This window comes from Equus asinus, chromosome 27 (genome assembly GCF_041296235.1).
Source record: "Equus asinus isolate D_3611 breed Donkey chromosome 27, EquAss-T2T_v2, whole genome shotgun sequence".
Lineage (NCBI taxonomy): Eukaryota > Metazoa > Chordata > Mammalia > Perissodactyla > Equidae > Equus > Equus asinus.
Window position 1 is genome coordinate 15,685,123 of NC_091816.1, and position 15,841 is coordinate 15,700,963.

General features: G+C 41.7%; 1 protein-coding gene across 8 annotated transcripts in view; it reads right to left on the bottom strand.

The window, feature by feature from the left end:
• Positions 1 to 15,841, bottom strand: part of DLC1 (DLC1 Rho GTPase activating protein) — a 479,646-nt gene that overhangs the window by 10,412 nt on the left and 453,393 nt on the right. For all 8 annotated transcript variants that reach the window (XM_070500034.1, XM_070500032.1, XM_070500033.1 and 5 more), the window contains 4 exons: positions 11,714 to 11,795; positions 5,902 to 5,965; positions 2,785 to 4,208; positions 2,163 to 2,339 (listed from right to left, as the gene is read on the bottom strand). In XM_070500034.1, the coding sequence (XP_070356135.1) occupies positions 2,163 to 2,339; positions 2,785 to 4,208; positions 5,902 to 5,965; positions 11,714 to 11,795 (1,747 nt within the window). The remainder of the gene's footprint in view (positions 1 to 2,162; positions 2,340 to 2,784; positions 4,209 to 5,901; positions 5,966 to 11,713; positions 11,796 to 15,841) is intronic.

Here is a 15,841-nt window from a genome sequence, read left to right on the forward strand (position 1 = left end):
TGAGAAAACAGCAAATACATGATGTTGGTCCAACACAATGAGAACCAACTCCAGAGCTCAACAGTCGGGGCCAAGCTAATGACCCGAAGTCAAAATAAATTCTCCTGCTGATGACCCCGGGGAATAGAACATCTTGAGGCTTCTAAAGAAAGATGGAAAAGAACAATGAGGGTTTTGTGAGCCTACCCCAGGATTCCTGGAGTCCTGACACCAGGTCCAGCCCCAGCAGTATATGCAACGGCAGGAAACCGATGTCATGCATTTAATGCTGTCAGGCAGAAATTCAGCTCTACAAATGACCTCTCTGAATGGGACAAGAAAGGGCAAGGCCGAACAGGAAAAGAAGCCCGTGTAGAATTTCTCCCTACTCCGTGGATCCCACAATGTGAGGCTTTTACATTTGGTTTTGACTCACTGGAAAAACTGACCAGAACTCAAGAAGTATTATGGACTTTGAGATTCTTGAGGCTTTGGTGGGAAGGGGGTGGGCGCCTCAGAAATGAGAATGTAAAAAATGCTGTTTTAAATAGCCAGCAGGGAAAATATGACGCTAAGCAGGAGGAGCACAGAGGAACACTGCAGATGACAGACCGCTTGGACTTTAGAGTGCTTACCAACAGTCATGCCGTGTTACTGTTTATAGCTCTCGGAATGGTAACGTGAAAGCACAGAGCCAAATTTGTATTTCCATACAGTTAAGTGTATGGTATCATGGCTATAAGTGTGCATAAGACTTGCTTTGTCGGGGGAGAACAGCCCAGTGGCGGAATGTGCAAAGAACAACATTACGACCTCCACCGAGAATCTGAAGCATGTGGGGATAAACCGGTCAATACTTATTTCTGTCATTCAGAACAAACAACTTCTGTATTTAGCAAGGCTCACATAATAACAGCCTTTGAACAGGAGGTGCTTTGATGCTGAAGTTACACTCACTACGAGTCCTGAGGAGAGGAGGAGCTGCAGAGAGAAAGGACAGTTCCGCTGCTCCATGGGCCCTCACAAGTAACTCTGCTGTGCTACACTGTGTACTGATGAAATGGGTTGCTTCTCTGTTCTTCTAAGAAGCAGCAGTTGTGCAACTGGATAGTAAATGCTCAGATTAGTGGAAAGACTTGAGGCGACGCAGTTGACACTGTGCAATGTGCTGGAAGGTCAATCTAGAAACATTTCTCTGCTTTGCACTGATTGTAGAAAAATTAAGATATGCAAATATTAGGTCATACCCATGACCCATTCAGCCAATGTCTACATCTCACATCATACACACCAAGGGCTGTATTTTCCAAAGTAATTATGGACAGTTTATCTGATCAATTTTATGTTCATGTATATTTTAATCTCTAATATCTCAGAGTAGTGAATTCCTTAAATTTATGATTCACTGTTTGAGTCTGTGTTGGAAAAAGCATAACTTAAACTCTTTAGCACAGGTAGATTTTTGGGTGATGCTGCAAATGCTCACATCAAAAATGAATTCTAAGAACATACATGAATAGGGCTATAAAGCCAGGTACTGTACACTGGTCTCATAATATTTTATGATCTAGGGGCCGGCCTTGTGGCTGAGTGGTTAAGTTTGTGCGCTCTGCTGTGGTGGCCCACGGTTTTGCTGGTTTGGATCCTGGGCGTGGACATGACACCACTCATCAAGCCATGCTGAGGCGGTGTCCCACATAGCACAACCAGAAAGACCTACAACTAGAATATACAACTATGGACTGGGGGGCTGTGGGGAGAAGAATAAAAGAACATATATATTTTATGATCTAAACAACATTTTGCTTTCCTTCCTTCTAAAATATGATCCGATAATATACATATATATTTACCTACGGGGGGCTATTCCTACCATTGGGAAGGACGTGCCTGTACCATGTGACGGGAGACTAATGTATTCTCACCCCATCAACTGGCAATATGTCACTCAGAGAGCTGAAAACTCAACCAACCACGCTCCCTGCTAATTCCCTAAAGCTATACTGGCTTAAGCAGTATCAAATGCGGCCTCAAGAACGCAGACACCAATTGCATCAGGATGACAGACTAAGGATATTAATGAAAGATAGAACCGTCATATACTCAGTGTCGGGGCAGCCTCCAGGGGCCGACCGAAAACATTTGCAACTACAGTTCACTAAGGAGTTTAAATAAAGCCTTACCAGCTAAATCCATGCTTATTAGAAGGTGTGTATTTCTCCAGCAGGGCGGTCAGCTTCAGCAGTGAGTATTTCTGCAGCAGGTTCATCTGGGCCACAGACTGGCAGTTAATCTGCAGTGATACAGAGTTCAAGCTCGGCCGATGAGAGCTCTGGAAGCTGTGCCATCTCAGTCTGTGCCTGCAAGAGAAGCGAGGGGAGCGGGAGGGAGTACAAAGGCCTTTTAACAGGTAGATGCAAAATGAGCAGGGGGCTGGCATCTATTCTTAGGAACTAAGAGGACTCAACTTCCATTCCATTCTCTGCCCCCCACCCCGTGGTGAAACATACAGAATATAAAATTTACCGTCTAGGCTACTTTTAAGTGTACAGCTCAGTGGCATTAAATACATTCACATTGTCATATAACTACGGCCACCATCCATGCACAGAACTTACTTCATCTTCCCAAACTGAAACTCCACCTGTTAAACAATACCTATTCTTTCTGGATGTTAGGATGTCCTGAGCTGTCACTTTCCTTAGGAACTCACATGGCTACGAATGCCAGAGTTAATCCCATTTCCTCTGCACAAAAGCAGAATCCCTTTCTGATGTCCCCTCCCCATTCTGGAAGAGCTCTTACCTATTGGATCTTGTCAGGGAGGCCCCAACTCCAGAATCTCTCCTTTCCGGGATGTCAGCGGGCTCCTCAGGTTCATTTAGGGAGTTGCCTGTGCTGTCTAGGTCGCTGGGTGTGCCTCGGTCGTGGTCCACATCCAGGTGGATCTGTTTGGGAGAGGATGGGCATGGAGACACAGAGTCCAGGGCTGAGTCAGAGTCTCCTTCATCTGAAAACTTCTCCGACCACTGGTTGACTATCCTCTGCATCCCCTTCACATGGTAGAGGATGTCGTCCAGCTCGGGGAAGATGTCCTCGTTCTCCAGATCGGCTAGGTCCCCTGAACTGGAATAGAGGATGGAGCCTGGCACATTGTCGTAGATACTCAGGCGGCTGCTCATGGAGCTGGAGGAATTGCGTCTCTTAAGTTCCTTGGGGCTGTCGCTGCTGCTTTCCCTCCTCAGGCTGATATGGCCGGGGCCATGGAAGCTTCCAGTCCTCCAGTTCACAGAGCTGTTATTCCCTGAGGGAGAGAAACTGCCATTGGAAAGGGCCTTGGGGAAAGTGCCAGGCTTGTGATCTTCTGGGATGTAGAACACTGTGTCCTCTGGGTAGCTCTCGCGGTTTTTAAAGTTCTGTTCCATAACGTTGTTGAATGTCGACTGATTGAACGGATCAAAGCCCTCTAGGTACATGCCCACCCGCTTGTTGCAGGCACTGAGGCTCCGGGTCCTGGTGACAGGACTGGGTGTGCTGACGGCGCTGCTGGTCTCAGACTGGCTGCTGCTACTACTGGTCTGCGTGGAGTTGGAAACGCTCCTCTTTCGTACCATGGGGACGTTGATGTGGTTGCCGTTGAGGGCGGAGATCTCCACGCAGTTCAGCTGTTTCAGCTTCTCCTCGTCCATTCCCTCCTGCAGAATGGGCCCACTGATGATCAGCCCCAGCTTGGACGGCGCCTTGTGCTTGCTGTGGTGGGAGCCCTTCAGCTTTAAGCTCTCCATGCGTTTCAGCAGACTGTGCGTCTTGGACTTGGTGTTCTTCTCGTGGCCTTTCATGCTAAAGCTGAAGCTGGACAATTCCTTGGGAGAGGGCAGGCTGCAGAAAGAGTCATCATTGCCTACGAAGTTGCCAGAGGAGCAGACACTAATGACAGAGTTAGTCCGGGGTGTCACAGCATCCCCGCTGTGGGGAGCATGGGTGGGGAGGCTGCTGGTGCTGCTGAGGCTGCGGACAGAAGCCACCTCCTGGCGCTCGCTGAGGTCTGTCAGCATGCTTTCGTGGCTCGTGGCATTCTTCAGGTGGGGATCGTCGGGGGACCCAGGGACTGGGTCCTGCTTTGGAAAAAAGACATCAAACTCTTCAAGCCGGGACCACCGCTTGCTGTCCCTCTGGAAAGTCCATTTGCCGCTTATTGCACAAGGCTCATCCTCGTCCGAATCCTCACTCTGCAAAGACAGAATGGAGCCATTCATCTGCTGGGAGGGGCAGACAGAGGGGCACTGAGGGCCAGGGGGCCAGGACACGGCTCATAACACACCACCAGTGTCGATTCCCCCCTTACATCTTTATTTTATTTTATTTTTTTAAATAACAAAGATGCATGTGAAGAATTTCACAGGAAAAAGCCTGAGCAAGTGTTTCAAGCTAACTAAGAGTTATTTTATGGAAACTCTGGGATCTATAAGCTGTTCTTTAATTGCTCAGAGGAAACCTCTGAGATCTGTGAAAATTCCAGGCATGCAAAATATTTTGAACTGGAGTCAGCAACTGGTAGGACTCCCTCTGGTCTGCCTCCGATGTTGCCGTCTGTTGACAGTATGTGTTTATATTCCATTTTGCAATTAAAAAGATAGTTTTGAAACACTAACAAGAGTGGGAACTGAAATCTTTAGCTACTCTAGAAGTTTACAAGATCTCCTAACAGACCAACAGGGCCAGCAAGCAAGTTAAGCCATGACAGCCCTTCAGTCCCATACTTTTCAGCCTCTTATCTGTTTTTTTTTGGTCCCTCCCTCACCAGACATGGGAACTAGAATTAAGGCCACAAGCATTCTGTGAAGTTTCAACCTCAGACACGCTTCAGGCAATTTAACCAGGCTTCGCAAATACCCAGTCCTGACAGCATGTGCCATTTGTAAACACTAAGTAACATCTTGGCTGATTATGCCTGATTTATGGGCAGGACTCGGGGTTATGCTGTGACACCAACTATTGCATCTGCGCCTTTTTGGCGGGATATCAAAAGGCACCATTCAGTCTGATGCGTCTCTTTCCCACTGGTGTGGAAAATATCATATGACCCAAGTTTCACAGGACAACGAGTAGAGAGCCGTAAACGCTGACTGGTAGAGTCCTCGCCACAGCTCAGCGGGTGTTGAGGTTCCAGTTCATTTGTTTAAAAGGTTTAACTCCCCCAAGAAGGCAACTTGTGGCAGGTGACGGATTCTAGGATAATTAAAATTTGTACTCTGAACAGTCAGAAATATGTTCTTTGACCAAACCGATTCCTGTTTACTCTAATTTGTAACACTCACTCCCAGGACTACACCCACCTCCTCTCCTAAGATCTCATAAAAGGTCCTCACATTTCATACGTAGAAGAAATACCATCCGATTCAGTTATGTGTCACCATTGGACTAGAATGTGTGGGATTTCCTGCCCTCCTTTCCTCCTCCCCTAATTCCTTTTCTCCCGCCAAATCTCTATTATTCTTCAATATCCCATAAGCCAGCCTTCACTTCCATCTATACAGCTTTGAAACACAGTTACTGTCATAGTGGAGAAGACAAAGAGCTCCCATGAAATTCAGCTTTAATGCAAAATCCACAGGGATTCCGTAGGCCTCATGCCCTTAATATGGAGTAAGCATGGAGTTAATGAGGCAAAATAATAGATGATTTGTTAAATCAAAAACTCTAGGAAAACCACAATTTATTGTGTGGCTGCAAACTTGGTTTCAAGTATATAAGAATACACAAGTCTTTGCTAAACTTGACTGGATTATAGCATTAAAAAGGAGGACGTTTTGGGAACAAGGAAGTAAGAGTTTGGGAAACAAAACTTCTTACAAAACACATAATCCCAGTTTTTGGTCTGCCCCTTTTCCTCCCATCCTATTATATATTTTATATACTCACTCTCTTCCGATGAGGACTAATTTCCAGCTTCATCATCGCACATTTATTTAAAGTGTTTAGACGCCTACAGAGCAAAGAAATAACATTAGCAAAGACAGGAAACTACTGATGGGTGGATAAATATTTTTTCCAACAATTGACATGTTTAATGAGTTTCTTTGAATCCATTAATATCTATAATTTAGAAGAGTATTAGAAACTGCTTTAAAAAGTGAATAGTTTGAAAACAGCTTTATATTTCTTAAGTTTTTTCATTTAAATTTACTTTCACTATTATATAGTAAAATGGCAATCTGCAATGGTACTGTCAGGTGCCCCTTATTCTTCATGGAACAAACAACTCTCAATGAAGAAATGTATTCTTTCAATGGGCCCTAGGTTGAGCCATTCAGTAGCTCCATATAGTGCAAAGAAATAAAAGTCTGTGACGTCTCTCTTCGTAGAAATAGGAACAGCAACAAGAACCAACCAGAGTTGTTGGTAAAATAGTGTATCCTATTCTTAAATCCAAATTCAAATATAAAAAGAAAACAATTTTTAGTTATATTCAACAAATAATCTTAGATAGCCTATTCAAAAATTTATTGAGTTCTTGTACGGAAAGGAAATTTGAGTCCCTTAATGCCCAATTCTTTTTAACACTTCCTCTACCGGACAAGATAATGTTTGGTATAGTCACAGCAATAGTGCAAGTGATTATTTAAAAAATTTGTATACTGCAGCTTCAGGATCAAAATCTTCAGAATTCAAAAGTAAGCACTTGAATCAGATTCTTCTTTGGATCAAGAATTATATTTTGACTTTGAATATTCTTTTTACTCTTGCCAAAATGTAATATCAATTTAAAATTAGGGAAATAATTTAGTTTCATTGAAAATGAAATACTTAAAAAATTTAAAAAAAAACCTCCCTGCAAAATAATGAAATAGCTGAAAAAAGAAACCCTTTACATATGTAGGAATAAATGGAACGTAAAAGTGTGAATGACAGCCCCTCAGTCCAGTTCTTTCTAACACCTTCCAGAGATCATCACTTAGTCTTCCTCAAATGAAGCTTTAATATATCTGCTATCTTGCACCATCAATTTTCCAGTTTTTCCTAAAATCGCAACCCTTCGTTTTCATAGGATAAGAGCATTTAATTCACAGAAATTCAAAGTCACCATGAGACCTTTTCAAGCCTTTATCTTTCTGATCCTGTTCTTTCGACTTGTCTAACAACTTTGATGCATGAGGATAGAAAGTATTTTTGCCTGCTGATAAGACTGCCTTTGATTTCACAGATTATGCGGTAGCCTGTTTATAGAATAAACAAAGATAATTCAGAGCACCTATGTTCAGGAAAATTCTCTCTGTTGATGGGAGGGAAAGAAAACAAATAATCAAGAGAAAGTCCACAGACTTTAAAATGAGTGGATATAAGGTCCCTCTGTAAGGGGCATCCATTACTTAAATGACTTAGACCCAGCATGTTTTAGTCCTTAAATGTTTTCAAGATTTAAAGAGTCCAGAATGGTCACATTGAGTCTTAGGTCTAGGCTTCATTAATCAAATCTGTAATCAAACACCCACTTGACCTCATATGGGCTTTACTGGTTGAGTGGTCTTTATAACCAGGTTTACTAGGCATGGAGGCCTATGGGGGTGCAGGAGAGGTTTCCTTCACAAACTCTAGTTTGAGTCAAACAAAAAAGACTCAGGGGGCCAGTTTTATAAAGGTCAACACTATGTTTTTCTGTTGGTAGCACCAAGCTAATGGTATTTCAGTTTCGAAGCCCAGAAGTCATTCCCTGGGGTTTCTGTGGGATTCATTTGTCCCCTAGGACCTCCAAAGAATGTCCACTGATGAGATCTTACCTACTGAGAGAGAGACAGTACTGAGGCGAAGGAACAGTTCTAGCTAGATGACCTGGGGGCTCGCTCTGGGTCAGGCACCCTGCTGGCACCTCATATGTATTATTTCATCTTGGTCTGCCCAACAACCCTGTGGTACAGATATTACTGTCTACCTTCATTTGACAGATGAGGAAATAGGGGCTGGAAGAGGGCACAAACCTTGTCCAAGGCCACATGACTAAAACTGGCACTCAAAAACAGTACCTTCTGCATTCCTTTCTCAAATAAATGAGAATGTTGGTAATAAATGGGGCAGCTTATATCCTAAGTACGATTCCTCAGCTGAGCGGCAGAACACTGGTGTCACACACCCTCTGTCCAGAAGCTGTGGTTGTTCTCACCCCCCAGGGCCCTCACGGGGCTCAGCTCTGCAGGAATGTGTCAGTCTTATCTGCTGGGCAACTTGTACCCTGCTCTGAAGGGGGAGGGAGTGCGCGGCTGGGCCGTCAAAGGTTCAAGAGCTTTGCTGCTGGGAGCTCAAGTTCCCTGACGAAAGCAGAGCAGGAGGGCCTCTGGGCCTGGTGTTCAAAATGAACACAGGGAAAAGTGCGAGAGAAGTGTGAGAAAAGAAAGAGGAGTACTTTTCCAAGCAGGACCTGACAAACAGAAATTGTTCCAATTCTTCAAGATATTTTCTTGGAATGCGTGCAATCACTTTAAAAAATGACTTGCTTCCTTTTGAATAGGACAGAAAGAGTAACAAAATCTACTATCTGGCAGGCTGCTTTACATAGCTTAGGCATTTCAAGGGCTGTTTTACAACAGAGTGCAGACTGAAGATGATAGTATGGATAGCTAGTTATCATTACGCGATTATCACCTTATTTACATAACTCCCTGGTTTGTTTATAAAAGGAGTCCGTTGTAACTCTGAAGGAAAACAGCAACATGGAATATTTTTCAGAAGCTACAGTCAGAGTTAGAGGTCTTCTAACAGTCGGTCACAGTTTGCATTTTAATCTGTATGCGTCAGGACAAGCGAAACACTCCTCCAGCATTAACACTAAAGGTGACTCCCATAATCTTGGTCTTATCGGCAGGGTTGGGTTATACAGTAAAACTGGCAAGACTGGGACAAAAGCCAATCTCTCCAAAGAAACAAATACATAAACCTCTTACAAGTGTGAGTGTAAGAATGTTGGTTGGCAATCCAAACCCAAAAAGCCTGGTAGTTCCATAATTGTAACTTTGGTCATTACCAAACTTGATCTGGAAGATAGTATCAACATCATTCTCAAGAAAACAGTCAGTCTACAAGTCCCCGGCCCTAAGTAGTCTGTGTTAAGGGATCAGCTCCTACCAGATTTTTGACCAAAGGAGCTATACGATCTGCAAACGTCATAGGTATACAAACGTTTATAATAAATCTTTAAGCAGACACAAGTGTGTACATGGAAGCATTAGTAACATTGGTGTGGATGGCGGGGGCAAAAAGGAGAAATCATGTAAGAATTAAAGTAAATTCTAAAAAGTTTCATTTAAAATAAAAATGGTAAATATTTAATAATATGTTATTAAAGTAAAACTTTCCAACTGAGTTCTATAATGATATTACTATATGTATTGAAAATCAGTTGCGAAATTTGGAAGTCTACAAACCGGACAAAACCCAAAGCTGTATTTCAAACTACAGTTTCATGGTCTGCTGGCTCTTGAACTCCACGGGCCGAGAAGGCACGTGGAACAGGCTAGGCGAGCAAATGAGATGACTATCACATAAGCAGTAAGACAAGTGTCTCCCGCTCTGCTGACAGTTCAGAACCTGCAGCTCCTTTCAAAGGAAGGTTCTGGCAATCCACTGTAGGTGGCCTCCATCTTTTCGTTCAGAACATTGGTTTAGGCCTCTCAAAAGGGGAACCATTTCCCATGAGAAATCTATTTACGTGACTATGTGGACAAGAGCCTTTGGGTTTTCCGTTACAAACAGGCTGATGACTGTGAATTCTGAAGAATTTTTTTTTTTTAAAAGAAAACCCAACCTCAAGCTTTTTTCCACATCCTCAAATCTGGGCGTCCGATTTGGGCCTGAGAATCTTTAAGCACTTCTGGCATGGAGCACTGCATTTCCTTCCCGCACTTCACCTGTGAGATATTATTCTATGCATAAGAGAAAACGGAAGCCCAACCAGAATGCACTTGCAGAGTCCAAATTCAGATCAAAGCCTGGTTCTTTAGGCTCTTCTCTTCACAGAAGATCTAAGGGCACAGATTTAGACCTTTCAAAGGGAGGTAGCTTCTTGAACAGTGGTGAGAGCCAGTGTCAACCAAAAGAACACACAGGGTGCCTCTCCTTGCAGAGCAGGGAAACTAAATTTCCAACTGATATATTCCAAAAAAAAAAAAAGTATTCAAGAATCTAATCATGATCCTTTGGGCTGCAATGCCGCAATGATATTTTTATGACCCAGGAATTCCTAAACTGTGGCTGCTGTTCACAGGGCCCACTCACTAAGTGGCTTAAAATGTGTGAAATGGATCATCTGACACAATGGTAAATATTTCCTAGGATACATCTTACGAGTGACCTCATTTTTACGCGTTACCCCCACAGCTAAGCATTAAAACATTCAAAAAATGTCTGGAGTAGTTTATATTCCAGATGCTGCCTTCTTCCCTCCTAACTGCATTAGTGATATTTTTCATTCCAGATGACATAGCTATAATGTGACACACAGTGCGAGGTTTGCAATTAGATTCTTTTCAGAAAATGGGAACAGACCCTGGACATTTCTAAGCAGTCATTTCAGAGGATCTGAAAAGTGACAGTGTTTCTGTGGTTATATGGCACTTTTTTTTCTTGAACCACGAGAACTAGTCTATTCCATACACTATTCTAAACACCCTAGCTATCTTTCCCCCAAAACCACCGCTTAAGTTTTAACTGCTTCAAAAAACACTGTATTACATAAGAAAGCCCCCCAAAATCGTACTTTCACAGAACTACCACTACTTTCTTTGCCTACAAAGGGGAAATAAATACTGCATGTCCTTCCACCTTAATGATGTCTTTCCAAATTAAAATGAATACTGAAATGAACAGAAAATTTATTTTAATTTTACAGGCAAATCAGCACGTGAATTTTGTCTGTATCTAATTATTTTTTCCAGAATTCGCCTTTTAGGGCTTATAGGTTTTGAGAAAAATTACCAAGGATGAATAACTTAAAAGGAATAAAATGTCATGACGAGTTTGCAAGGATTGTCAGTGTCCCATCACTGTCTGCTACGTGGTTTATTACTTCCACATTACCAACACCTACCAGCTGCTCCTCAGCCCGGAGGTGCACCAACACCATGAGCAAGGATTTCTGGCAGTTTTATTCACATTTCACATCAATGCTCATTTACTGCCTGTCCACTGTATGTTAAAGGCTGTGCTGAGTTATTTTATAGCCCTATTTCATCCTATGGTACTATTCTGTACCTGGGGAAGCTGAAGAGGTTTAGAGAAGCTGTTCTGGATTCAAACAATGGTCCTGCTGACTCTAGGAGGCCACCCCCCCACCCCCGTTAATTCCTCTGAATGTGTTATTTCCATTCACTATAACAGCAGCTTTCATTCTGTTAGGGTACCTGGTTGGGACCACGCAGTCAATTACATTGCCTTTTAAAAAAACCCGTTCCAAGTTTCCAAACCACCTAAACGTGACCTGTTTTGGCAATTGTATCAAATATGGAAGGGTACTGAGTACCTCCGAGGACGGTGCCATTTGAATGGCTTGTTTAATGTTATTTAACACCAAATAACAAGACCTTACTTATTTTAATGAAAAGGCCTATGATTTATAATGAAGTCACTATACCCATTTGTGAATCAAAAACCTGACATAATTAGTTACAACAAAAGCAAACAAAACCATTTCAGTGATTAAGTACTCTGTTCTTAAAAAGAAAAGACTCAAAACATTTCCATGTACCTGCATAAAGCCTCAATGGCATCTCTGTCCAAAAAATCATGCTCCCTCTTGACCAAGGAAATATCAATGGGGAACAGGAGATCTATTAGAAAAATAAAAACAAATATTTTTATTGAGCACCTAAGTTCTTGCCAATCTAGCCCAATTTAGACGAGGAAAAAAAAAACCCAAACAAATAAAATAATTTATTGAATACTTACTGCGTTCAGGGCACTTCATTCCCTATCAACAGCTATGGGAGGATAGAGCAGTTTAAGACAATTCCATCAGTTTAGAACTTCAGAACATCAGTGTTCTAAAGGAGCTTAGATCTAGAGGGGTCTACAGACTCAAATCTCTCTTGCTGTCAAAGATAAGTGCTTCAAAACCCTGTCGCACCTTTACACAAATCAGCAGGCAATAGACCCCTGCTATAAATTACCGTCATTTAAGCCAGAATGAAAACCAGAACGATGCCCCCTTTTAATGTGGCTGGGTTTTTTTTCCCATGTGTGTCTTTGCTCACAGATCAGGCAAGAGGTCATGGAAAACTGGTCCAAGGAAAGGCGCAGAGAACAATGGGAAGTGGTAGCCAACGGAATCTAACCATTTGCATGACATCAAAAGCTAAAGAGAATTCAGGATGTGCTATTTTTAAGCAAATATTAGCACTTCCATATGGCTTTTCAGGAGTTTATATAACTCCCCCTAAAACAAAAGGCCTGCTATAAAGCCACTGTAGTACAACAGAATCCCAGATCCCTTAATCTGTAGGAGTTCAATACTCGTAGAATACTTAAGAGGACATCAGAACTGAAGAGCAGAACGGGAAAAAGTCAACTCAATGGAAGAATTCCTTTTCTATCCCTTGTTGATAAATACATCCAAGAAGAGTTGCAAGAAAAGACCAGAAGCACCGCCGTGGAAGTTTACAACAGCTCTGGAATTGCCACCAGAGAAAAGCAAGTTATGCCTCCTCGGGGCTCCAGCTATGACGGTAGATAATGGGCCTTCCCAGGAGAATGCTAATACGGTATCACAAGTAAGAGTCCTTCTGTGCAACTCTGTGGGTCTGGAACGGGCAAAAGAAGTCAGCACAGCAGGAGACCAGGATTACCATACCCCAAAAAATCCCTCAGGCCCCCAAAATGGCTAATGCTGCATATATTGGAAGAGAGATGGCTATCAGGACTCTTGGAGATGCGAGTAATTAGTCATGTTCTAGTTCTTGGGTTGAGTAGGGAGTGTGTGACTGTTCTGTTTTTATGTTTTCTAACTCATCACTGGTTTTACAGAATGGTATGGAGCTCCTCATCCTTATTAATCCATATTCTAGAGATAACACTTGAGTACCTTCTTTTTTCTTTTTACCATGTTGAAAACTAACATAATGGGTTTTATAGTCGTATTGATATGTTCTCTGAATGATAACATAGCCAGACCAATGAAGCAGGTAGAGCCCAAAGATTTATGAAGAAATACATGAAATTCAGTATCACAGGATTATATCTCTTCATTAATTTATAGATCTAGTCTCTTAGGCCAATGATGAGTAGCACTATGATACTGGGAATAAAAGAGGTGGCTTCTGTGAATGTAAACTATTAGTAAATACAAGCAAGGCACACTGTAAAGCTGTTTGAAGGTCGTGGCATCATATTTCACTTTGAACAGACATCAAGAACTCTCAGTAATAAATAATAGAGCTGACATTAAAGAATATATTTTTTACTACTTCCAGACTATAACATCAGATCCACAAATGTAAATTAAAATGCTCATATGCCTGTTAAGTGTATATAAGACAGCATTGTGTTATTTTACCAATTCCTAATTTAGTGGACCTAAAATACAGTGGATCTAAAATACAGAAATGTATTTTAGATTACTTTCCTCATCCAAATTAACTTTAAAATTCTGTTTAAAAAAATTCTAGAATAGGTAAGAACTAAATGTGAGAGGAGGGAAAAAAAATCAATCGTTTTCTCTTACCTGCCTAGATTCTTTCTGGCTTTGATCATTTTTTGATGATGGTTTATTGACGTAGAGAAGGAGTCCTCAGAGCTCTTCAGGTTAGAATTTAAACTTCCAGCTTCAGTTTAAGGGCAGGAAGTAAAAATTGCCAAGGACCCAAATAAAGCTAAACAGGAAGACAAGGAATGTGTGGGTTGGTGTGTGGGGTGTGTGTACTCAGCCTGCACACAGCGGCAGGATGAAGGGGAGAAATTATAGCCCAGAACAATATACAGTATCCCTCAAAAGCAGGCTTATGCTTCAAAAGACTTGGAAATGTGAAGACACCCTGAAATGTAACTTGTGAAAAGGCAGTTTGCACTTCAGGATTTGGAAAGAAGACAGACAGAGACTGGAAATGGTTTTAGCAAACACACACATCACAAGAAAGTGCTTCTTGGCAGCAAATCAACACCAAAAATGGACATAATTGAAGGAAATTTAATTTCTAAACAGGAGAACAAAAGGAACAAAAGGACAGCCATGTTACTGCCACTGCAAATGCAATTATCTTTCCCTATCTCCAGGAGAGCTGTGAATTGAAAACCCAACAGAATGCTGGTCCCACCCCCAAAGTCCTACTGAAAGACAGAGATACTCTAAATGTTGACAGGTCAAAAATTCTCCCTAAAGGAAAGATAAGCAACTCCACCCTAATAAGCATGCGGGTTAAGGAATTGGAGATAGTCTTTGAAATGGAGGATCAGTAAGATATTTTACAGTCTGACAATAAAGTAACGCTGAATCTGTCTTCATGAGAAAATATCATACCTTCAGTCTGGGCTACAATGGGGAAGACCAGGTATTGTAAATTAGGTAATGAATTAATTTAGCTGAGTGAGCCAGGGACATAAAAATGGTCTCTAGGATCTCTGACCAATTTGCTTCTGAGGAGTACCCCACACCCATTGCATATCCCTCTTCAAGGCAACCTGCTGATCATGTCTAGCACTTCCAAGCTCACAAACTATATCCATTCTCAGTGTGGGCTCACGGAATTTTGCTCATGAGTTAAAGAAGGGCGCTAGTGACCCCCTAGCTCCAACTGACAGCCCACTGCCATTATTACAGGAATCAGTCTGCTTGTTATTATCCCAGAAGGATAGAAGAGCAAAAGACATGTTTTGGAATCACTATTTATTGTGAGAAGGTTTGAACATCCCTGGTGAAAAAATTTAAGTGACATCATTTCAATCGGATCTTGTAAAGATTTTGTCACATGGTGGCTAACCGTCTCCTAGTATCTCCTTCCTTCTTAAGTGATGAAAAAGATATATTTTTAAAATGTAAATCAACCAAAATTATGTTTGCTTTTTGAGATACTGGCAATCCCCTATGAGTGTTCTTTGAGATTTGAACTATGTTTTATTTTTATAAAATATGTAGCATCTACCACAGTTCTGGGCATCTTTGTTGGTGCAGAATTAATATACTGGAGTGTTGATTAGTTGGATGGATGGATGAAAGGAAGGATGGATGGATGGATGGATCGAGAGATGAATGGATAGATGAATGAATGAATGAGAGACACTAGTGTCGTCATCTCAGTAAAGGTAAGGAAACAAAGAATGCTCAAGTTGGAAGAGGCCCTGAAAGACATTTAATTTACTCTCAATTTAGGAACACTTCATATTCATCCAACCTTCGCTTGAAAATTATCCATAAAATGGAGTTCACTAGTTCATAACTCTAATTCTTTTTAAATGATTTCCTATAGTGTAATAACACTCCCATTTCAGTGAACACCTATTCATCTTGCTGTGCACAGAGCACGCTCTGCCCACGCTGGGCAGCCACAGGCTGAGAATGAGTGAGATTTGAGGGGCTCTTCATCCTTGGCCTCAGCATTCAAGTGATCCCCAGGGTACTGATGACAAAATGAAGTAATAAAAATTCAGCCTAGATCTTTTTTTTTTTTTTTAAAAAGGCCCATTTTTCTTCCTTAAAAAATTAAATGCCAGAGAAAAAATAATATTCATCAAATGACAACTTAAAGTGAAAAGCCTAAATACAAACTAGGGGAAGATATCTTTAACACATGACCAACAAAGGCCTGGTATTTAGAATAAAGAGCTCTTACAAATCATTAAGAAAAGCCCGATCAACTCATGAGGAAAATGAGCGACAGCCCATTTC